Here is a 24,411-nt window from a genome sequence, read left to right on the forward strand (position 1 = left end):
GGGACTGACTGCATAATTCCAAAACTACAGGTCGAAAGACAGAGTTGCTTCAGAAATACTGGTCCTCTTCACATGAGATGTACAGCACGTTTCAAAAATGTACGTGTCATTTAACTAGACTACGCCTTTTACACGAACCACGATGGAAACTGGGATTAAATTTTTGCTTTAGCATTGGACAATAAATTTTTATATTTGCAAAAGAATTATCCGATTTTAAACTGTCCATTTGCATTAATGTGGCCACCGGTCAAAAGCCGGAATAACCACTTTTGCATCGTGGGCAGCTGCGAGACATGCGGGAAGAGAGTCACTGAGGTTAGGGACGGCACGACCAGGGATGAGGAGTCGTGGCGACTCCAGTACCGTGGAGAGCTGCGCTATGTTTCTCGTTTGAGGACTCATGGCGCGAACAGCCCGATCGAGGTCCTTCCACAGATTTTCAATTTGGTTTAAATCCGTCGAGTCGGAGGATTTGGTCGGCAGGGAAGTACACGCTGGTCCTCTTCGAACCATACACATATACGCTACTGGCCATTAAAACTACACCAAGAAGAAATGCAGATGATAAACAAGTATTCATTGGACTAATATATTATACTAGAACTGACACGTGATTACATTTCACGCAATTTGGGTGCATAGATCCTGAGAAATCAGTACCCAGAACAATCACCTCTGGCCGTAATAACGGCCTTGATACGCCTGGACATTGAGTCAAAAAGGGGTTGGATAGCGTGTACAGGTACAGCTGCCCATGCAGCTTCAACACGATACCGCAGTTCATCAAGAGTAGTGACTAGCGTATTGTGACGAGCCAATTGCTCGGCCACCATTGACCAGTCTCAGCGACTTATGATGCAACTGACGTAGCCTGATTCTGGAATAACTAGTCCAACTACTAAACTATACGATCAAAAGTATTCGGACAACCATATATAGTTCGAAATTGACCACTAGATGTCACGACAGGCGGATCCACAGGAGGCGCGAGTATAGTGTTGTCAGTAGAGAAGAAGTACAGCAGAATGAGTCGGATAGGAGAGCTCACTGACTTCGAATGTGCAGGAGTCATCAAATGTCACCTGAGTAATAAATCTGTCAGGGGTATTTCAGCCCTTTTAAAGCTGATCAAGTCGAAGTTGGTGATGTGAGTGTGAAGTGGGAATCCGAAGGAACAAACGCAGACCTCCAGCACTCAGAGGCAGGGGCCATCAACAAGCACTGCAGAGGGTGGTCGTAAAAAATCGTATGACGTCAGTGGAAGGAACCACTCTTGAGTTATAAAGTGCTATCAGCAGTCTAGCTATCACAATGAATATGCGTAGGGAGTTAAAATGAGCGGGATACAATGATCGAGTGAAGTAAAGAGCGACGCCACTGTACACTGAATGACTGGAAACTAGTGATTTAGAGTAATGAATCACGCTGTACCCTGCGGCAGTGCGATGGAAGGGTTTGGGTTTTACGGATTTGTGGAGAAAGTTCCCTGCCTGCCGTACTCACTAGTGCAGTGCATATGAGGTGGTGTTAGGGTATGAGGGTGTTTCTCGTGGTTGGGGCATAGTCTCTTCAGTGTACTTAAGAAAACGCTAAACGCGGAAGGATGTGAATACATTTTATAGCGGAGAGCAGAGGGACAGTTGGAGACGATGACTGTTAGTACACTCCTGGAAATGGAAAAAAGAACACATTGACACCGGTGTGTCAGACCCACCATACTTGCTCCGGACACTGCGAGAGGGCTGTACAAGCAATGATCACACGCACGGCACAGCGGACACACCAGGAACCGTGGTGTTGGCCGTCGAAAGGCGCTAGCTGCACAGCATTTGTGCACCGCCGCCGTCAGTGTCAGCCAGTTTGCCGTGGCATACGGAACTCCATCGCAGTCTTTAACACTGGTAGCATGCCGCGACAGCGTGGATGTGAACCGTATGTGCAGTTGACGGACTTTGAGCGAGGGCGTATAGTGGGCATGCGGGAGGCCAGGTGGACGTACCGCCGAATTGCTCAACACGTGGGGCGTGAGGTCTCCACAGTACATCGATGTTGTCGCCAGTGGTCGGCGGAAGGTGCACGTGCCCGTCGACCTGGGACCGGACCGCAGCGACGCACGGATGCACGCTAAGACCGTAGGATCCTACGCAGTGCCGTAGGGGACCGCACCGCCACTTCCCAGCAAATTAGGGACACTGTTGCTCCTGGGGTATCGGCGAGGACCATTCGCTACCGTCTCCATGAAGCTGGGCTACGGTCCCGCACACCGTTAGGCCGTCTTCCGCTTACGCCCCAACATCGTGCAGCCCGCCTCCAGTGGTGTCGCGACAGGCGTGAATGGAGACGAATGGAGACGTGTCGTCTTCAGCGATGAGAGTCGCTTCTGCCTTGGTGCCAATGATGGTCGTATGCGTGTTTGGCGCCGTGCAGGTGAGCGCCACAATCAGGACTGCATACGACCAAGACACACAGGGCAAACACCCGGCATCATGGTGTGGGGAGCGATCTCCTACACTGGCCGTACACCTCTGGTGATCGTCGAGCGGACACTGAATAGTGCACGGTACATCCAAACCGTCATCGAACCCATCGTTCTACCATTCCTAGACCGGCAAGGGAACTTGCTGTTCCAACAGGACAATGCACGTCCGCATGTATCCCGTGCCACCCAACGTGCTCTAGAAGGTGTAAGTCAACTACCATGGCCAGCAAGATCTCCGGATCTGTCCCCCATTGTGCATGTTTGGGACTGGATGAAGCGTCGTCTCACGCGGTGTGCACGTCCAGCACGAACGCTGGTCCAACTGAGGCGCCAGGTGGAAATGGCAAGGCAAGCCGTTCCACAGGACTACATCCAGCATCTCTACGATCGTCTCCATGGGATAATAGTAGCATGAGTTGCTGCGAAAGGTGGATATACACTGTACTAGTGCCGACATTGTGCATGCTCTGTTGCCTGAGTCTATGTGCCTGTGGTTCTGTCAGTGTAATCATGTGATGTATCTGACCCCAGGAATGTGTCAATAAAGTTTCCCCTTCCTGGGACAATGAATTCACGGTGTTCTTATTTCAATTTCCAGGAGTGTATAAGCAAGACAGCGCACCCTGTCATAAAGCAGGATCGGTGTGGCGACGGTCTGGAGAGAGTGACATTCTGGAAATCGACTGGTCTGACCAGAGTCCCAACCTGAACGCAATCGAACACCTTCGGACTTCGATCCAGACCCTAGGGTCAATTATCTGTAACTCCATGGTTTCGTCTCTTGAGGAAGAATGAGCCGCCATTTCTCCTAAGACATTCAGACACCTCATTGAAAGAGTCCCATGCAGAGTTAAAGCCGTCATAAAGGGGAAGGGTGGACATATCCCATATTAATGACCGCTAAAAGGTTTCAGGATACCTTTCACCAGATACTGTACACACTATTTTGTAATATACAGGGTGTTAAAAGAAAAAGTGTCAAAAACGCACATCAAAAAATTTTGCATCACCCCAGTTTCCAGAACTCCTGAAGATAGACATTAACTGTGGGTATTGTATCACAGACACAGTCCCTTTGACTGTTCACAGATGTCACTAAACCCGCCCACAGGTGTAAACAGCCATGCATGAGCAGCACTTATTAGAGGGAGAGCGTCCGACAGCCAATCAGTTCCAGTTATTCCACCTGGAAGGAGGTACACGGCTCGTGTTGTCTGTAGTACAACCATGCCCAGACGGTCATACCGCGGTTCGACCGCGTCCGCATTGTTACTTTGCGCCAGGAAGGGCTCTCAATAAGGGAAGTGTACAGGCTTTTCGGAGTGAACCAAAGCGGTGTTGTTCTGACACGGAGGAGATATAGAGAGACAGGAACTGTCGATGACATGCCTCGCTCAGGCCGCCCAAGGGCTACTACTGCAGTGGATGACCGCTGCCTACGGATTATGGCTCAGAGGAACCCTCACAGCAATGGCACCATGTTGAATAATGCTTTTCGTGCAGCCGAATGACGTCGTATACGACTCAAACTGTGCGCAATAAGCTGCATGATGTGCAGCTTCACTCCCGACGTCCATCTTTGCAACCACGACACCATTCAGTGCGACACAGATGAGCCCAACAGCATACCGAATGGACCACTCAGGATTGTCATAACGTTCTCTTCACCGATGAGTGTCACATGTGCCTTCAACCAGACAATCGCGGGAGATGTGTTTGGAGGCAACCCTGTCAGGCTGAACGCCTTGGACACACTGTCCAGCGAGTGCAGTAAGTTGGAGGTTCCCTGCTGTTTTGGGGTGACATTATGTGGGGCCGACATACGCCGCTGATGGTCATTGAAGACGCCGTAACGGCTGTACGATACGTGAATCCCATCCTCCAACTGATAGTGTAACCATATCGCCAAATATTGGCGAGGCATTCGTCTTCATGGACGACAATTCGGGCCCCCATCGTGCACATGTTGTGAATGAATTCCTTCAGGGTAACGGCATCTCTCGACTAGAGCGGCCAGCATTTTGTCCAGACATGAACCCTATCGAACCTGCCTGGAATAGACTGAAAAGGGTTGTTTATGGATGACGTGACCCACCAACCACTCTGAGGGATCTACGCCGAATCGCCGTTGAGGATTGGGACAATCTGGACCAACAGTGCCTTGATGAACTTGTGGGTAGTATACCACGACGAATACAGGCATGCATCAATGCAAGAGGACGTGCTACTGGGTATTAGAGATGCCGTTGTGTACAACAGTCTGGACCACTACCTCTTAAGTTCTCGCTATATGGTGATAGAACATTCAATCTGCGGTTTTCATGAGCAATAAAAAGGGCGGAAATTATATTTATGTTGATCTCTATTCCAATTTTCTGTACAGGTTCCGGAACTCTCGGAACCGAGGTGATGCAAAACATTTTTGATGTACCTATTTTGAGAGTTGGTAATACTCACCAAAACAAGGAAGAAAGACCAGTAAACATGGGATCCAAAATCCATACCTTAACAGCTATGAGCACTTGTTCAATAGAATAGATGTGTTTCAGAGTATCGAAGGTGAACAAGTGCCCGTAGTTCCTAAGGTATGCACTTTAGAGCCCCCTGTATAATTTACAGCATATGTGCTTTGAGTGTAGAAAAATTTATTGTCTTATCTTTCCTTTTTTCTTCATTTAGTTACTTACTCTGAAACTTCAGAGACGAATTAAAAAATCTGAAGAAAATCTGTCATTTCTTGTTCCACAGCGAAACCTCTTTTTGCAAACTGATTAGCAGCTACGGCAATAATGATAGGAACTGGTCAAACTCTTAGTTAAATTTCGTTTATGGGCCTGTATAAAGCGTAACTCCGAAGCAGAGAGAGTTCTAGAGTGAATAAGAAAACCTCCCTCCTCGTTTACCTTAAACCGATATTACCGAACTGTCTCTGCACCTTCTTCAACAGCACAGACCACTCAAACCTTAAACGAAAATACCCGGCCAACATTCTTCACGTACATGGCTTGATGTATTGGAGGGTGGGAGGGGAGGGGAGGGGGGGGGAGGCCGCTGTGTGTTGTGGCCCGCGTGCGAAGGGCGTGACCGCGCTGCGCGGGCCCACCTACCTGACACCGGCCCACATTAACATGCTCCTCCATACGGCGATAAGTGCCACGCAATTAAAACAGCCAAACACTGCCCGCTGCCTACTAACAGTTACCACACGCCACACAAGTCAATGAGCTTCCCACAGTCTGTTCACATCACTGCATACAAAGGATTCGCAGTCTTCAATAAGTATCCGGCACCTCGGTCAGAGATTAAATGTTAATCAGTGTTTGAAACAAGATTATAAATTCAGAGTCCCGTTCGACCATTTCAATAAATTCCTGCGGCAAAAACTAAAAAAATTGCCAAAGCTGGTAGGACTCGTGCACTGTACAGGTTATGCTGGTAACATAGTTTTAGCGAGACCGGTCATACACAATACAGGGTTTCATTCTTGGCTAATGAGTTTTTCGTCTACTAAGGAAGTACATACAAATCGCCTCCTTCATTCTCAGTATGAGTAAACTAATTAACGATTTTTTCCTGTTATCGACATCGATATTGGCACGATACTGGTCCTGGAAATTCCAAGAACGTATCAAAATCTCTACTGTAGTTCCTCACACCAGCCACGATATAAAAGAAGAAGAAGAAACGAGCAGGGACCTTCAGTTTATATAAGTAGAGGCAGAAGATTTAATAAAATTTATTATTTACTTACTAAAACATGATTACAACTTGCATTTTATGTTTGCTTACAGTAATGTTCGTCCATTATACTTTTGACGGATGGTGAATGGAATGTATGTTCAAATGGCAAAACATACACCGAAGAACCAAAAACACTGCTACACCTGCCTAATAACGTGTGTAGGACCTCCGCGAGCACGCAGAAGTGCCGCAACACGACGTGCAAGGACTCAACTAATGTCTGAAATAGTGCTCCAGGGCTGTCCATACATCCGTAAGAGAGCGAGGGAGTGGAGATCTCTTCTAAATAGCTCGTTGCAAGGCATCCCAGATATGCTCAAAATGTTCATGTCTGGGGAATGCGGCGTTCAGCGGAAGTGTTTAAACTCAGAAGAGTGTTCCTGGAGTCACTCTACAGCAATTCTGGACGTATGGGTTTACAGAACCTCCACCAGCTTGAAGAATCCCTTGCTGACTATGCAGAGCCCATGGATTCGCGAGGTTGTCTCCATACCAGTACACGTCCATCCGCTTGATACAATTTGGAACGAGACTCGTCCGATCAGCCAATATGTTTCTAGTCATCAACAGTCCAATGTCGGTGTTGACGGATCCAGGCGAGACATAAAGCTTTGTGTCGTGCAGTCATGAAGGATACATGAGTGGGCCTTCGTCTCCGAAAACCCATATCGATTATGTTTCGTTGAATCGTTCTCACGCTGACGGCCCAGCAATAAAATCTGTAACAACCTGCGTAAGGGTTGCACTTCTGTTGAATGAACCTCTTCAGTCATCGTTAGTCCCGTTCTAGTAGGATCTTTTTCCGGCAGCAGCCACGTCGGCGATTTGACGTTTTACCGGATTACTGATATTCACGTTACACTCATGAAATGGTCGTACTGGAAAATGCCCACTTCCTCTCTACCTCGGATATGCAGTGTCCCATCGCTCGTGCGCCGACTGTAACACCACGTTCAGACTTACTTAAATATTGATAACCTGCCATTGCAGCAGCAGTAACCGTTCTAATAACTGCGGCAGACACTTAGTCTTATATAGGCGTTGCCCACTTCAGCGCCGTATTCTGCCTGTTTATATATCAGTGTTTTTGTATATGCATGCCTGTATCAGTTTCCTTTGCGCTTCATTTTATTTTGTATGTGATAGAACCACAGTTCAACAATATTCAGATTTTTGCACTGTGTTTGCACAGTGAAACTTTGCTTCTTGCCAAATTTCTTGATGCTCGGTCAACGGATTTATGTGAGTGAATTTTCGAGATCAATTTATGTGACAAAGTTATGTGACATAAATAGCTGCATCTTTTGATTGCATTGACTTAGAAGCTTACAATTTTCACGCCGTCAAGGGACCGTAGACCTTAATATGACATAAATTTGAACGTGATACGTTCACCTGCTCCTGAGAAGAAAGGGTTCTTAAGCCGGACGGACAGACAGACTACTAAACGAGCCTATAAGCGTCCGCTTTTACTGACAGACACGGAACCCTAAAAAAAGGTTATCCTCAATGCAACTCTCTCCCTACTCCTAAGAGACATAGTTTTTCGGCAAATGACAGGGCCACATAATTTTACTATATGATTAATCCTCTTAACCGTTGTATTGAAACAAGTGTGATTTTTAAATCGAAATATTTACTTCTTTGACAGTATTCGAATGTTCTTCAGGAAAGTATTATAGCGTTTCAACGCTTGTTAGCCGCGTTGAAAAGTTGCGCAGAAACATCTGGAAACTGTGACAAAATAAAAGAGCAAGGCAGCCGGAGTCGGCATTTTTTGTAGTATGCAGTGTAACTGTTATTGGACATTTGCCAGTAAATATTGTTCACAGCGTTTTGCCAAAAATGGCGTTAGTGTGAAAGGGTTATGAAATATTTATGCAACTTACTACTGAAAACTAGTCGTGCTCATGCTGTAAAAATTTCCAACCAACAATAATCCAGCGGCGATTTAGACGATGAAAAGAATTATGGTTGATGTGTTCAGCTCAAAACAGAGCATCCACCTAAAGTGCACATAAATAAATCTGAATTGCGCAGTTAAGAAGCTCATTGTAAAATTCAGCATGTAAAATATTAACGGACATGTCAAAATTAATATGCTCTAGTTGCTCTATAAGACTTCCAACGGCTTCCCGTCAGATCACCGCAGTTAAGCGGAGTCGGGCTTGGCCACCACTTACATGGATCGCTGTCCGGGTCTCCTGAGTGCTGTTGGCAGGTGGGGTGCACTCAGACCTTCTGAGACCAGTTGAGAAACTACTTGATTAAGAAGTAGCGGCACAGGTCACTAAAAAAGACAACGGCCGGGAGAGCGGTGTGCTGACCACATGCGTCTCCGTATACGCTGACGCCTAAGGGCTGAGGATGACACGGCGGCCCGTCGGCATCGATGGGCCTGCAAGGCCTGATCGCACGTTGTCTGTCTGTGTTAGTATTACGACTGTACTGATTCAAGAAAGCGCAGTAGACATAGTACTTCTTCCATGCTTTTATATCACTAAGCCTAAAATACTTTTTGGCAAACATGTAACAATGTAATATGCGGGTTCATGCGTGTAGAGTTATATGGTTAGACTTCAGGGCCATTGCTAAGTGTTCTGCTGCTCCAGGTGAGAGTTGGACTCCATGGTATCCCGCCCTCTCGACGACCACCAAGAATGCGAATCTCCTATTATACTTTTAATCAACAAATTAAGGTGACCAGAAATCCTCCCGCGCGACCGCTACGGCCGCAGGTTCGAATCCTACCTTGGCATGCGTTCTAGGGGACTGATGACCTCAGAAGTTAAGACTCATAGTGCTCAGAGCCATTTGAACCATCTTATTGAAGTCCTCATTTTCCGGGTACAGTTTCATGCTTTGTCGTGATTTGCTTTAAAACTGACTGAGGATAACAGATGTCCTCGATTTCTGACATTTCCCAAAATAATTGAAATAGGAAAATGTGCTGAACATTTTCAACTGAAACTCAATTGAATATACCAGTGCAACCAAGTTTGGCGTCAGAATTGCAACAATGGTTGTTTTGTTTCGTACTCAGTAGCGGCTGCTTTAGTTTTGAGGTAGGTAGAGGCACTATTTTCAGTTTCGTCAAAGTAAGTAAATACTTATTAACTAACTGTTGCGTATGCTTTTGAAAACAAAATGGCTCTGAGAACTATGGAACTTAACTGGTGAGGTCATCAGTCCCCTAGAACTTAGAACTACTTAAACCTAACTAACCTAAGGACATCACACACATCCATGCCCGAAGTAGGATTCGAACCTGCGACCGTAGCGGTTCCAGACTGTATCGCATAGAACCGTTCGGCCACTCTGGTCGGCTTTTGAAAACAATTCGTTACTTTAATTTGTACTCTTTCATTTTTTCTCGTTTCCTAAACTTTTTCGCTGTTTGATTTGAAATTAATTTTTCCCGCTCCCTTAAATTTGCGACCATATGCGGCCGCCTAGTCTTGCATAATGGTTGAAACGGCCCTCTATTTACTACAAGCCAAGAGGAAAAGTTGGTTTGTGCTAAGTTTCTATGCAACCAAACTGCTGCGTTCGTCGGCTCCTAAGCTTACACACTACTTAATTTAACTTACTCTAAGGACAAAACACACACACACACACACACACACACACACACAAACGCGCGCGTGCGCCCGAGGGAAGACTCGAACCTCCGACGGGGGAAGCCGCGCGATTCGTGGCAAGGCGCCTGAGACCACGCGGCAAGATTAAAGAATATTAAATCTCTTACTTTGTATCTTGAAAAAAATAAAAACACCAACACGTTTGTCTGACATCTGTCGTATCTATGTCCGGGGATGTGCGGATAATGAGACCGGCGGAAGGATTTACCTGGTCCCTGGGGGAACGGTTCCCTGTCGCTATCATCTCGCAGTTTCGAGAACGCCACTTACCAGGAATGACTCCTACTTCTTCAAATCTAAATTTTTTGAATAGCGCTTTTGATACTAAGATCTTAGCTACTCTAAGTCTATGCAATAATTACATTCAGTACTTCGGAATGTGAATAATAACTGATTATCTGTGACATTGTTTTCATTTTAAATAATAAAACCCAAAGTTTCGCTTGTAGAATTAAATTTCAGGAGTGTTCCACACTGTAGCGGCCGGAAAACTACCACTTCGAACAGTACATCTTATTAACATAGTAACTGGTAGTCTTAAAAAGCACGGCACCCTCACGAAATTATGACAAATGATTAAGTAATCTGGAGATTCAGCTGTAGCAATACATAGCTCCGTGTTGATCTAAACCTTAATCTCCATATATTTAAGACTTGTCTCCCTGTTTGTATTAGCATATTTCTCTACAGTAGTGTTGATCTTCATGGCACATGAAATGATGATCAACAAACAAAATTTTTCGTCGCATTCTTTACTGACCTAAAAAACATTACTGCCGACATATTTTACTGCTTTTGCGGGTATCTTGACAACTGCACTGCTCGTCTTTGCTGATAGTACAACGCTTAGGATCACTCAAATAACAAAGTCTACATAAATTCCATTTACTCCTAATTTTTTTTTTAATTCCAACTGCAATTTCCTTCCAGATTACCATCCTTTCTTTATTTGTTCTGTTCCGTGATATCACTAATAATCAAATTTTCATAAGCTGCAAGACATGGGAGATCAGTGAGCAAATCAACATGGTGTATTTTTTTTAACCATTCATGTCTCCAATCTTTCTTTTGTTCATTAAATAGCTAAAAACCGGCAAAATGTTCTTCGAGAGCTTGGCTGTTTCAAATCGTGTTCCCAAATAATAATACTGACATAACTATTGACTGTGTGGTGGAGACTTCAATAGGTTACACTGACTATTGTTAATAAATATTTGACCTGTGGAGGCCCCTTAAGCACTGGCGATGCTGAAAAAAAAATGCAGATACGACTGCTTGAAAGTGGAAATTAGCGGACACTACCTAGTCTAGGAAAGATGTTCCGAGGAATTGGTGCCCAAATTGCCTGGCAAAGGTGGTGTCAGCAGAACTCCATTCGTTTTATCGTATGCGTGTCTTCACAAAAGCGGTTCCCTTAAACCTGAGTACATGCACATATCTGAAACATTCTTAAAAGCCTTCTGATACACTAGCCTTTAGCATATAGACACCTTTACTAAAACCGTAGCTTATCTTGCATCGGTGCCGCAGAAGATGGGGCCCAAGATGCAATATGTTTTATCTTCTAGTTGCATACGACGGGGCCTGGCACAACAGCCCCACTTCCGAGGTGTTTACATGGCAATAGCTCATTCCGGCAGCCTTGCCTTTCAATTTCAGTACAATTCTAGGGCACTTAAGAGAAGTATCAACGCAACAGGTAACAAGAATTTTGTAGTTCCAATAAAAAATAAATTACTTCCTTCAACATCAAGCTACTTACGAGAGTTCCCCAGCCTACAGTTCTACATACAGAACAGTACACGCAATAAAAGGCGTGTTAGACCGTTAAGACACCCCTCCTCCCCCGAACATCACTGATTCGCAGTAAAAAAAAGTATCTTGGCCACCCTGAATATTTCGTTAACGATTATAGGCTTCCGAATGACATTCGCAGTAAATTATAGTACGTCAAATGGCAAGTAATTACACCGATTGTCGCTACTTTAAACTATCTTCCGATATAATGGAACAAATTATTTTTTAATGAAACAATATAAATTTTTGAAGCAGCATTCGCAGAATTCTGTAGGAGTTACAGTGAATTTATCGCAAAAGCAGCTATGTTGTTTTCTAAATTCAAGTGCCAAGACAAGTATTACGACATTTGTCCATTCACAAAGAGGCAATGCAATGTTTTCCGGTATCAGCGATATTTTCTCCTTGAGCGAAGGAGACAGCATCTCCCTGTTTCGTTAAGCATATGTATTTAATAATTATGTAGTTGTGTTTTTTTAGAAAAACTGCGTTAAATCAATGAAACCAATATTCTAAGGGGTTTAGACTGCCATTACAAAGTATATAGCTCCAAGAACAAGGTCATAGCTAATTGGATATATCGGCACATAGTAAATATCCTGGAGCAATATGGTAAACACATAAATGGTGTCTAAGTCATGGTCTGGCATTCGTCAAACTGACACTACATTGATACATCTAATTGTTTGGCAATGCGCGACCGAGTTCATTCTACGAGGTTTTTCTTTCTCAAGGGGGTAAGGGTCGAGAGAGAGAGAGAGAGAGAGAGAGAGAGAGAGAGAGAGAGAGAGAGAGAGAGAGAGAGAGAGAGAGAGGGGGGGGGGGGGGGGGGCACGTACAGCCTCTCAACTTTTTCAGCCTGTCAATGAACAGCAACTCGCAGTAAAGAAAAATCGTTTTGTTATTGCAAAAAAAAAAAAAAAAAAAAAAAAAAAGAGAAACGTTGTGTGGAACAAACTTACTAACAATGTTTTCATTGCCACCAGCTGTAACATTAGAAGAGAAAAATCCAGAAAGGTTACTGCACTAATGGTTTCAGGAACTTACATGTAGGTCATTACCTTGTTTGAAACTCGCAAATTTGATAGTAACATCATAAGACACTTACCATCATTTGTTCATCTTCATGTGTTTATAATTTTAAACTTTTGTACTTTGTCAAGTTTTGCAAACATGATGTATGTTCATTACTTTGCAATGGGGAGCAAGCTTCATTTTGAAATTTAGAATGCCTGTGCACATCTCATGGCAGTAAATCCACATCTGGAACTGATTTTGAATGGTGAGATTGGTTTCCCCCTCCTGTTTTCCAACACATATGTAAATAATTATAATTGCTGCATCAAGAGTAATAAATGCTCTGCCATTATCATTTACCTGAAACACACACACACACACACACACACACACACACACACACACACACAATATTCCAAGTCTCCCTGTTCCTATGTTTGTGGTTCACGAATGTCAATCCAGCTTTTAGGCCTATGAATGAATCAAGTAGCCAGTGGAGACTAGTTCCTCAAATTTACCCAAGGCAAGTATAATTTCCCATACAATGTGTCATTACCACATAAACTTTCAGAGATTTGTGGCTTTCTTAGAAATCAGGAGAGACTCAGCAACCACTTTGCAACAAAGAACATGCTGCTAGTGCAGAACTACTAGTGCTTGCAGTAGATTACGTGAAAAAAAAAAGCAGGGTAACAATATAGGATGACGGCTCAGAAAATTTTTGATCTATAAAGATGTTCAGTAAGAAACAAATGAGAGGGGGGAAAAGAAATGCTAAAACTGTGTGTATTCCTTAAGACAGGAGATAGAGGTGAGTAAATACACCTATGATTTGTCTTTCCTGTGTGTGCAACTGAGGGAAATTTATTTTTCCTCTTTCTTACTATCTACACTATAGAGCATTCCTATTACGAATCTTCTGTACATGAATATGTATTTTTGAAGTGGGCTGTAGTGTCCTAACATTGAGCTTTGACTTTAGCTTAAATGTATGTGAAGGGCAACATACATCTGCAGATGAAGCACTCAGTAGCTTGAAAGATAAGCCAAGAATTTACATTAATGCAAAGCAGAAGCATTTCTGTCAGTACCACCAACATATGTCCTGCAGCACCTCATAATAAAGGAACTATGTGACAAAATGATCTGTACCTCCCATATTTTTTTCACAGCTTACTAAGATACCTTGTTACTACAAATGTTGCATGCTTTGCACATTGTGATTTGACAATACATTATACTGCATTAAAAACAAGTTTATCAATGTAATGACAAATTAATAGCCCTTATAACAAAAGACCAGTACCCTTCACACAGTAACTGAAGTGTCAACTATGGGATACCTGTTGTAAGGATATTTAGAAATCTGTATATAGGTATTTGTTCAACCAATACCCTTCACACAGTTACCTCCTAAACCTATTATGTTGAGTATCAGCAACTTTAATGGTTCAAACTAAGCATATACTGCAATATGCTAAATGTTGCAAAAGGAGTTACCTTCTGACAGGTTTCATTATTTTCATAAATTTATGAAGATAGTGACATGCACATTTGTACCTTAATTTCTGTTACTTACTGAACCTTATTTCATGCAAAAGTATTGAAGACAACATTGAAACTAAATAGTATCTGCAATTTTAACTGTGTTACTCTACTTGGAACCTACACAAAATCTGATCAATAAGTATATTTACTTTTCTACATACCATCCTGAGAACATTTTGTACAAAGCAACACACACAGCTAGAAAATTTTATTTTTGTTCTTGCCACTCAAGAAGAAAACAATGGAATCTGCAGCAGGGCTGTTAAAAATAAATGGTGTCTGATGCTTGATAACATTTATTAACTCTTTAATATACGTCATATACTACATTCCAACAATCATTTTTATACATGATGAAATATTTCCACTTGGGAATTTGAATGAAATAAATAAACTATTTAGATCACGAACATATACAGTTAGGGATGTTCCTCAAGCAGTGACACTTGTTAAATAATATATTGATACACACAACACAAAGAACATTCAGACAACATACTGCGCAAATTATATTTTTCCAAAACTCGCTGTCTACTGATTTCGTACCTGTTTCTACTCTGACATGAGCCTTCAAGCTAATTACATCTAACTGTCATACGCAAATGTGAGTGCAGCATGTACGGCGAATAGAAAATGAATAAATTTAATCCCTTTTGCCCATGCCCAAACAACTAAAACATTATACATACCATCCGTGAATCCTATCTATATAGTTAAATAATCATTCATTTTTAATGAACTATAAGTAAGAATGTAAAAAGGACAAACACGAAACAAATATAAATGCCTTGTGTACATTAACAAATGTTTTGGTGGCATTTGCCAATTAAAATTCACCTGGGACATGCTGTTGGTGCTTGCAGGATCACAGAAATTTAAGAATACTGCCGTCTTAGTATCAATATGTAATGTTGAAATATAAAACTTGTGGCACACGAGATACCAATACTGAGAATTATGCCTTTGCCTCTAGTTCTAAAATCACTTTCTTCACGTCCTCGAACACCTGCTCCGCCGGTTTGACAGAGTCTACGCGATGCACGAGGTTTTGCTGCTCGTAATGTTTAACTACGGGCAGCGTATCATTCATGTACGTGACAAACCTCTTCCTTAGGGATTCCTCGTTGTCGTCGGAGCGCCCCATTCCACGCGCCAGGCATCTCTGCGTGCTGACTTCCTGCGGACAATCTAGGAACAGCACTCCAAGCAGCTGAACGCGATCCGCCATGTTCGCCGTCCACCCGTCTAGGTTCTCTTGATTGCGTGGGAAACCATCGATTAAGAACTTGTTGCAGCTCGATTCCACCATCGCATTCTCCAGCAGTTTACATGTGATCGCAACGGGTACGATGGTGCCATTGCGAATGTGTGTCTCTATAAGTTCCCCGTACTGCGAACCCGGTTTCGTACGCTCCGCACGCAGCAGGTCTCCAGCTGACAGGTGAACATACCCGAACTCGCTCACGATATTCTTGCACTGCGTGCCTTTTCCTGAGCCCGGACTGCCCAGCACGAATATGACGCGTGGCTTCTGCGACGCAGCACTCATCACGTACTTGGCAACAGTGTTCAACCAACTAACCAGCATGCAGGCGAAGCGCTCGCAGACTGCGGATCGTTGCCTTGCCGGCTGCCGTGGCGCCCGCCGCAGTGCTGCTAACCGCTGAAACTTCCCCGCGCGGCCAACCGCCGTTTCCCTGAGCGCAAAAACGTGTCGGCACTCACTAGCGGGATTCAAATAGCACTTTTTTGTTTGACAAGTCTTAAGCAATTCACAAAGTATGTCTTAATACTATTCTATCACACGCAGTACAGAAAGAGCGTAGTAATTTGGCAAGCGAGATTGACAGGTCTGCATACAAAAGTAAACAATCTCCATGTACGAAATGGATGAAAAAGAAAATAAGCCACCAAGATATTGCTTAGCGGAAAGATGCTATCATTATATTTTATTTATAGACAAAAATTACTCAATTATGTCACATAAATGCAACAGGAAGACTTCATTTGCTTCTAAAGCGTATTCGCCCACTGTTTCGTCGTGTAAAATTGATAAACGATCGCCAGTAAACGCTAACATAAAATCAGATACCGGTTAACCTACGCAAAGTAGAACAACCACAGCTAGTTCACAAAATAGCCACGCGTGGCGCCACAACCTAGCCGTTGTACATCCTGCCATCTGCAGGTGGCATTGCCAACTACATCAACGGTGACTCACGGTGAAGCGTTGGCGGCCTCCTCTCTTCGGTAAAACATTTGTAATGAATACTGCAGGCATATTAATCAGTCAGTGCGATGATGAACTGCACGTGTTCCTCTAATAATATTTTAACAACTTCTGATTCGGAATTTACAATAGCCTGAAGAAGAACCGAGAACCGTTTAAATACATAGCATTTAAAGCTGTTTACAACAGAAAATGAAAACGTAATTAGACACTACGTAAAGTGACTTCATTCTTAATTAGAATGTTTCGATGTCAGTTATTTAGTGATTGAAAACGTAATTTCTATTGGGCTATTGACGAACTACAAGTTACAAGAAAGAAAATTGTTTACACGTTAAAGAGGACAGTTCATCTTCACATTACACGAAAATACTTAACAAAAATGTGTATTATAAATTATAATCTTACCTCAAAAGCACATTGGTTAAGCGTCCATATTCCATTTTTACAGACTGTTGGTTGAGATGTCTTCGTCGAGCACGCAAGTCAGGTATACCTGGCCCTACTATTTTAAAAATATATGAAGCTTGCATGAACACTACGGTGTACTTAAAAGCCGGCTGTACATTGTTGATAAACACATGCGGAACTCTTTTGTTCCTGCAACGGCTTTCCACAGATAATAATAAATACGTACCGTTGCCATGCAACGAATCTCCGGCAAATGCAGTTCACTAGCATCCTGTAACTGGTTAGCACTACGTTATCGGCTTGTCTTTGTACTTTGCGAAAACTAAATCACTTGGGCCACATCGTGATCAGGTAACACATCATTTATCTAAAACGAAGAGTCTAGCAGAATGTACAGTTGTACATCTCGATAGTTTTATACGTGTATGGGTGACACGTCGGAAATATCTTATTTTAAACGTGCTTAAGGTAATATGAATCATCCCTAGAAGTTATACACATAACTGTTTGGATCAGTTATTTAGTACCTACGCGTTTAAGGTCATACATGGGTGTCAAGATCCGTTGTAGTATGCATTATACACGTACTTTCTTCCTTAAAAAGATTATAGCTTTATGGTTGTGGTATAATTATGTGAGTGAGAATGTAGTCGATCAGGCCAAACTAAGTATTCTTTGATTCTTATATATGGGAATCTGACGGAGGTAATTAGGGGTCTGAAATCCATTTTAATTAGGAACTTCCCGTGTTGAAAGGCAATACTGGTAACTGACGTAAACGACGTCGCCGAGGCATGCTGCAGTATTCGGTAATTATAGATTCTGAATATCTTTCTCTGGCGATTTGGGTGCAACAGCAGAGAGGAACATTTGTTTGACGAAGTAAATAGGGGTATTTTGAGACTCAGTAATAAATTTCTTAAGAAATTGTCCCCCATGGAGAACACTGAATGCTGCAGGAACAGCATGTGAATTTCATTCAACGGAATGGAAAAATATGTTCTGCTGTGAGAAATACGGAATACACTACTTTTGAAAAGTAGTTCGTCTAGTGACCTCATTGTGAATAATTTTCGCGTTTATTTGTAAGTCCATTCAGAAAACTTAAAGAATTAATCTTTGATTCATGGATAACTAGGTAGTAAGCTACAACAAAATACAATACCTTAAGCCGTATTGATTGCAAATGGAGTAGGTGAAACGCATCTCAGATGATGAACCTGAGGGCTACATAAAACTTCTTGCAGCTAACTGTATAGTTATGTAATCCTGAACTGAGGAGACTGAAAGTATTGCGCACTCCAATATTCCGAGGCCCGTTAACACAAACGAAATAATTTCGGACAATACTGGCCAACCAGCAGGGCTTAAGAACAATATTTGACACACATTTTTTTTACAATTATGACTCAGTAGCTAGGAATAAGCTGCTGATTTTTCTGGAAAAGACTAGCATTTAAAGAACGAAATTATACTTATTGCTGAAGTACGTAAAAGATAAAAGACATTCCTCTGAATTGGCGGCACTTACAGTTCAGTCGAGTACACAGGTCAGTTTCTAATTGAACCTCGTTGTTATCGGAAGTCTTTAACATGTATACAGGGTGGTCGCAAATTCCCGTTACAGACTTCTAGGACTTGTAGAGGGGAGTGAGTATATAGTATTTTGAATAGGAACCCATGTCCGGAAACGTCATCCAACGAGACTACAGAGCGTCAAAGTTATGGGCGCGGGCGTCTGTAAATGTGCGTATACACGGGGTGATTCCGTGATGATGTTACAGACTTTTTAGGATGATGGAGAACGATAAATGTATTAATTTGAAGCAAGGATCCCGGTACCGGAAACCATCGGGTCGAAAGTTATAAACAATAACCGTTCTGATACCTCTGACAGTTGAATACATGTACTGGCTCCTATTTAAAATACGATGTACGCACTCCCCTTTACAAGTCCTAGAAGTCTGTAACGGGAATTTCCGACCACTCTGTATGGGCGGTGTAAACGAGGCACCTGGAAGGGCAAATGAATATAGTTTGCGATTTCCGAATGTCAAATTATTTTGAGAGGTAGTTCACATTATACAGAGAATAAGGGTCTGAAAAATGTGGACAGAGTGTAAATACGGTAAATACATAGATATAACACTTGAAAAATTAAAAAAAAAATCAAAATACCAATCAAATCGGCTAGTATTGCACAAGTAATCATGGAAGACAGGTACTGTTAACGCTGTATCTAATCAAGACCTGTTACAATAAAAAACAACTATCTTCAAACATTAGAAAATGGCAAAAAATGCTACTCTAAGGCTAGAGCCCATGAAAATGTTTTGACAAAATATCTGTGTAATCAGTAGGCGCAATAACTACTTATTTACACGTCTACAACATTGTTTTTTTCTTTCTATTTTTGATCGTTATTTTGCTTTGCTCTTATTATTTCGGGAGAAATCTACTGTTTATATGCAGCAATACGGCAGGCCGTGAAACTGAAATATGCCCACGACTGCTTTGCCTAAAGAAAAGTTCTTACGCTATGATATATTTAGTCTCTTATCATGTTTTTTTGATTAATCAATTATTTGCTTCTAGCTGTTTTCTGCAACTCCATTTTAAGACTCTGGCACAACGGACAAATTTCATACTGAAACTGCAAAGGCTTCGGCGTTCGATCCGTTTTGTTCTAGTTGGTATTTTTTTACATTAACGTGACATTCATCTCTGTGTCAGTATGGCACATCTGAAAATCACCAACCTGCGATAAGGTTGTGAATCCATACCTCAGTACGTGGGTAAAGAGTCGGACCAAGCGAGATGCATCAGTAGTAACACAGGGCTTGCATTCAACCGTTTTCCTCCCCGATTCGAGCTTGTGATCCGTTTGTAATGGCATCGTGTATGCAGAGATTGGTCGACGAGAGGATACGGAACAGAAAAGGTCTAATGAACTTATACCCGGAAATGTATGGTTTCCATTCTAGAAACCGTATTTTAAATCATACATTGTCACAGAGTCTGCGGTCTAATAAGCGGTGTACCATGTAGCTACAGTTGCAGTATGCTTGGTTTCCTCCTAGAGGGTAGTACTGTTCCTCATACGTCACGCCCTAGCGCCCTCTCCTCCCATAGTGAATGGTAATGTGTCCAATTCATTTCTCTTGCTGACTCACCTTGTAATGGATGTGATACAGCGTTGTACACAATGGTTCAGTATTCGAATCGAGAGCTGGCCGACATGGTGTTTTTTTACGGAAAGGCAAATGGCTACGGGCGACGAGCAGCAAGGTGTATCAGCAGACCTATCCCCGCCGACAACAACCGCAGCATTCAGTGTTTGCAACAGTGTTTCGCAGTTTGTCTGAGACAGGTTCATTTCAGGAAGCAGGAAACCATGAAGGACGTATCTGAAACGTTCGGACACCAGACTTCGGGGAAAACGTGATTTAACACTGTGGAAGGCGACCGCCGTGACAGTGCGAGGCAGATGGCCCGCCAATACAGGGTAAGCTAGACGACCGCGTGGAACGTTCTCCATGACAATTGTTTCGACCTTTATCACTTACAGCGTGCGCAGGGCTTACTTTCCACATTGGGAGCAGTTTTTTCACTGTTTTCTTCACCAGGCAACCACAATTCCGGGATTTGTGTCATCCATCCTATTTGTATCCAAAAGTATCGCGTATGCAGAGCCCATTCCAGACGTGGAGCAGCGTATTCATGCTACCTTTGATACGGTTCGGATGCAGCCTGCCCGATACGAACGTGTGAGACAGAACATGCTACGGCGCATATACGCATAGTTTGAGGCCCATGAAAACCATTTTCAACACGTTCTGTAACTGTGGCTGCATGCACACTACCCGCAGACTCTTTATTTATTTATTTACATATTTTACGCCCATATTGGAGCACTTTATTCAATCCATATACATTTGACTTAATACTGGTTGTACATTTGGATTTCCTCTTCTGCTAACAAAACTCAATCCTTTCCGACGTTGCTGCCCTTTCATCATCAATTATGGTGTGTTTTTAGTGTGTAATTAAATCTCGTATCACTGTGGTTCAGGATCTTCTCCTGTCTTCAATTTGTTGCATTGCCCAATCTAACTCGTCTAAATCATCTTGAACTTCTTTGAACCAGTTACTTTTCCCAAAGTAGATGAACAGTTGTTTCAGTAGCCTGGTTTCTGGTAGTCTGGAAATGTGGGAGAAAAAAAACCCTCCTTTTCCGCATTGTGCCAGTTATTGACTCAGTTTCTTGGTATACAACTTCGTTGGGTAATAGTCGCCACCGTTCCTATACTTGGTATTTTTTTCTGTGCTGTCCATGTTTTACTGCTGGCGGCATGCTTCGTCCCACGCTTCGGTGTGGGTAGGCACATATTTTTCCAAGCTAGTTACCTGTGTTTTACGTTCTCTTTTATCTTACTGTTCTGAATCTTTTCTTGACACCCGTCTCAATCTGTTACTGAGCGGGCACTGAAGACCTTGCCATCGTGCGCCCATACAACCATCATCATCATCATCATCTTCTTCTTCTTCTTCATTTGTTTATAATTGTTCTAAGATTTTTCTGCCTGTCTCTTGTAGTCTGTCTGTGGTTGATTTGGTTTTCATCTTGAACAGTGTTTCACTAGCACAGGTTGCTTCAGGTTTAATAGCAGAGTGGTAGTGTCTGAATTTTTATCAAGAGACATTTCTTCTTTTATGTTAGCCAGGTGACGCGTTGCGCTTGTTTCAGTTTAGTTGTTCTACTTTCTACTGACATTTTCTTGTTTGAATTCCAACTTATAAGCTCCTCAAGATACTTTAATTTATTTACAGTTTTGTTTGTTATCATTCAGTGTAATAGCTGGTGTTTCAACATTGAAGGATGGCATCATCATTTCTGTCTTTTCAAACGAGACCCGTAGTCTGACTTTTGCTGCTATTTTTTCGAGTTCTTCAACTTGGTGTTTAGCCTCTTCCATGCTATTTGCGAAGAGATCATCAGCTAAGGCCAGGCAATTGAGTTTGATATTTTTGCCAATATTGATGTTTGGTTGGCATTTCTTATTCCACTCTCGCATTATTTCCTCCAGTGCGCAGTTAAATAAGTGGTGAGAGTCCCCCCCCCCCCTCCCCCCTGTCGAAGTCCCGTCCGGATTTCAAATGATTCAGAAAGTTCCCCTCTGAATTTAACTTTTGATTTAGTATTCTTAAGGGTGAATCCAATGAGATTAACGAGTTTCAGGTGCAATCCAAATTCCGGGAATTTTAAGTAATGACTCAGATGGATACTGTCATATGCTTTCTTGAAGTCAGCGAAAGTCGTGACCAACTTCTTGTTTCTGATTCTTTGCTGTTTCATGATCCACTTAAGGCTGATAATTTGATCTGGACAGCTTCTTCCAGGACGAAATCATCCCTGATATTCTCCAAGTTCTTGATTGAGTTGTTCCTGTATTCTTGTAAAGATAATTCTAGACAAGATTTTCTATGTGCAATCAAGCAGCGAAATACCCCGTTAGTTGTTTGGATCCGATCTATCACCCTTTTTGTGTATTGGGTGAATTATAGCTATATTCCACTCTTCTGGCATTTTTTAAGAATTCCAGATGTCTACCATGTGCTTATGGAGGTTCCGAAGTGTTTATTTGCGTTCTTCCACAGCTCAGCGACCAGTTGACTCTCCCCTGCTGCTTTGTAGTTCTTGAACCACCTAGTTGTTTCGATCAATTCACTGAGATCTGGTGCTGTAATCTTCTCCGCATGTGTTTTGTTTTCTGGATGTGGTTGGAAATCTAGGTATTCTTTTGGTTCCTCGGCATTTCGTAGTTCTTTGAAGTGATCAGCTAGAATGTTGGCATTGTCTTGATTATTGTGTGCTAGTTTCTCATTTTTATTTTTCATCATGAGTGTGAGTGGGGTATACTTTGACTGATATTTTCTGAATGTCCTATAACAATCCCTTGTTTTATGTTGTTTGAATGATTCCTGTATGAAGTTTAGGGTTTCTTTTTGATGGTCTCTTTTGATTCTTCTGATTTCCTAGGCATGTTTCTTTATTCTTCTGAAAGGGCAATCTCTTCGACCATGTTTTTGAGTTTATCAATAATCGTTCCCAGTTCGTCGCTTGGAAGTGTTTTGATCTCTCTGAATACAACACATTATTTATTAAATAGCTGGGGTCATATTTTCTCCTCATAGTGGATTTTGATGGTTTGTTTTTCTTTCTTGGCGTTAACTTAATGTTTATCTTTGAAATGTGATGATCTGAATTGATGTCCACCCCACGAAGGACTTTGACGTTATAGATTTCCTTGTGGTACTTTCTATCCATTGCGACATGGTCTATTTGACACTTCCTCATTTTAACATTAGGGCATTTCCAGGTTATTAACTTGTGCGGTCTTCTCTTAAATCTAGTAGTTTTGAGAATACGTCCGTGATCTATGCAAAGTTCAATTAGTCTTTGGCCATTCTTGTTTCTCAGTTTATGAGCTGGCCATTTATCAACAACAGTGCGATATTTTCTTTCTTTCCCAATTTTCCATTGAAATCTCCAAGCAAAATTTTAACATGGGTTTCAGGGATGTTTGATATCAGTTCGTCCAGTTCTTCCCAAAATATTTCCGTTCCTTCCTTATGTTTCATGTTTTTGCCGTTTGCTGGGGCATGGACATTAATCAGTGTATATATTTTGTTCTGTACTTTGATTGTTAAGGTTGCCGTTCTTGGGGAGTTCGACGTGAAGTCCTCCACTGAGACTAATATACTATTATGAACCAGAAATCCCATTCCAAATTGCGGGATGCTTTTTATCACACTTTTTCCCGGAGGTCCTTTGTAGAGACGGTATCCCCCAGATTAAAATGGGTCCTGATCTACGTTTCAAAGTTCCCGAAGGGCTGTTATAAGAATTTTGTGTTGACTACGTCTGTTAAGTGTTTCAGTTAACCAGTTTTCATTATTGAATTTATATTTAATGTTGCAAAGAAAGAGAACTTTCCGGGTTTGCTGAATTTAAGTCTGTCTGCCTTTTGTCTGTTGGGTTGCCAGGGGCTCCGACTCACCACAATCTTCCAAGTGACACCCCACCGTAACCGAGTGGTGTCTTTTCTTGGACCCACGATGCTGTGTATCGAAGACGGTTGGTTTGATTGTCTGATCAGTGATCAGTGTTCTGTGGTCAGGATTTACTGTTCCAGATGTGATCTGGAAAAGTGATAAATGAAATATGGTCAAGGCTGGTAAGGACACCCCACCCCCACCCCCGGCTACCCACCCGCTACCTGGGGCGCGCCACATGGGAGTATCACCTCGCCGCCTGCTACGACAACGTAGTAGGTTCGTGGCTGCAGTCTCTTTAACAATGTATAATTGAAGAAATGGTCTCCAGCATGGATGCCATGCATTTCCGGACATAAATTCATTAGACCTTTCTTGTTTCATATCACCTCATCGATCAGTCCCTAGAGTTTGTAGCCTACATCGTGGGAAAAAATTACCGTGTATACGAGTTCAAATACACATCATTATGGCAGGCCATGTAACTT

At 42.4% G+C, this 24,411-nt stretch overlaps 2 protein-coding genes across 3 annotated transcripts in view; one reads left to right on the top strand and one right to left on the bottom strand.

Annotated features, from left to right (window-relative positions):
- Positions 1 to 24,411, top strand: part of LOC126267893 (uncharacterized) — a 900,836-nt gene that overhangs the window by 449,336 nt on the left and 427,089 nt on the right. The window lies entirely within an intron of this gene.
- On the bottom strand, positions 14,505 to 17,046 carry LOC126266848 (UMP-CMP kinase 1). Of its 2 annotated transcripts, none has more exons than XM_049971449.1 (2): positions 16,865 to 17,046; positions 14,505 to 15,923 (listed from the first exon to the last, which is right to left on the bottom strand). In XM_049971449.1, the coding sequence occupies exons 1-2, from the start codon at positions 16,987 to 16,989 to the stop codon at positions 15,182 to 15,184; spliced, it is 867 nt and encodes a 288-aa protein (XP_049827406.1). In that variant the 5' UTR covers positions 16,990 to 17,046; the 3' UTR covers positions 14,505 to 15,181. The 2 variants fall into 2 exon arrangements, with proteins under 2 accessions (XP_049827406.1, XP_049827407.1); XM_049971450.1 differs by lacking the exon at positions 16,865 to 17,046 and adding an exon at positions 16,197 to 16,315.

The sequence above is a fragment of the Schistocerca gregaria genome, chromosome 4, assembly GCF_023897955.1.
Source record: "Schistocerca gregaria isolate iqSchGreg1 chromosome 4, iqSchGreg1.2, whole genome shotgun sequence".
Lineage (NCBI taxonomy): Eukaryota > Metazoa > Arthropoda > Insecta > Orthoptera > Acrididae > Schistocerca > Schistocerca gregaria.

Bases quoted from the DNA above. Each gene is read 5' to 3' on its own strand.
- LOC126266848 (XM_049971449.1), bottom strand. From the start codon at position 16,989: ATGCAAGCTTCATATATTTTTAAAATAGTAGGGCCAGGTATACCTGAC. The intron at 15,924-16,864 runs GTAAGATTATAA...TTTTGCGCTCAG, and splicing joins TTAACCAATGTGCTTTTGAG to GGAAACGGCGGTTGGCCGCG.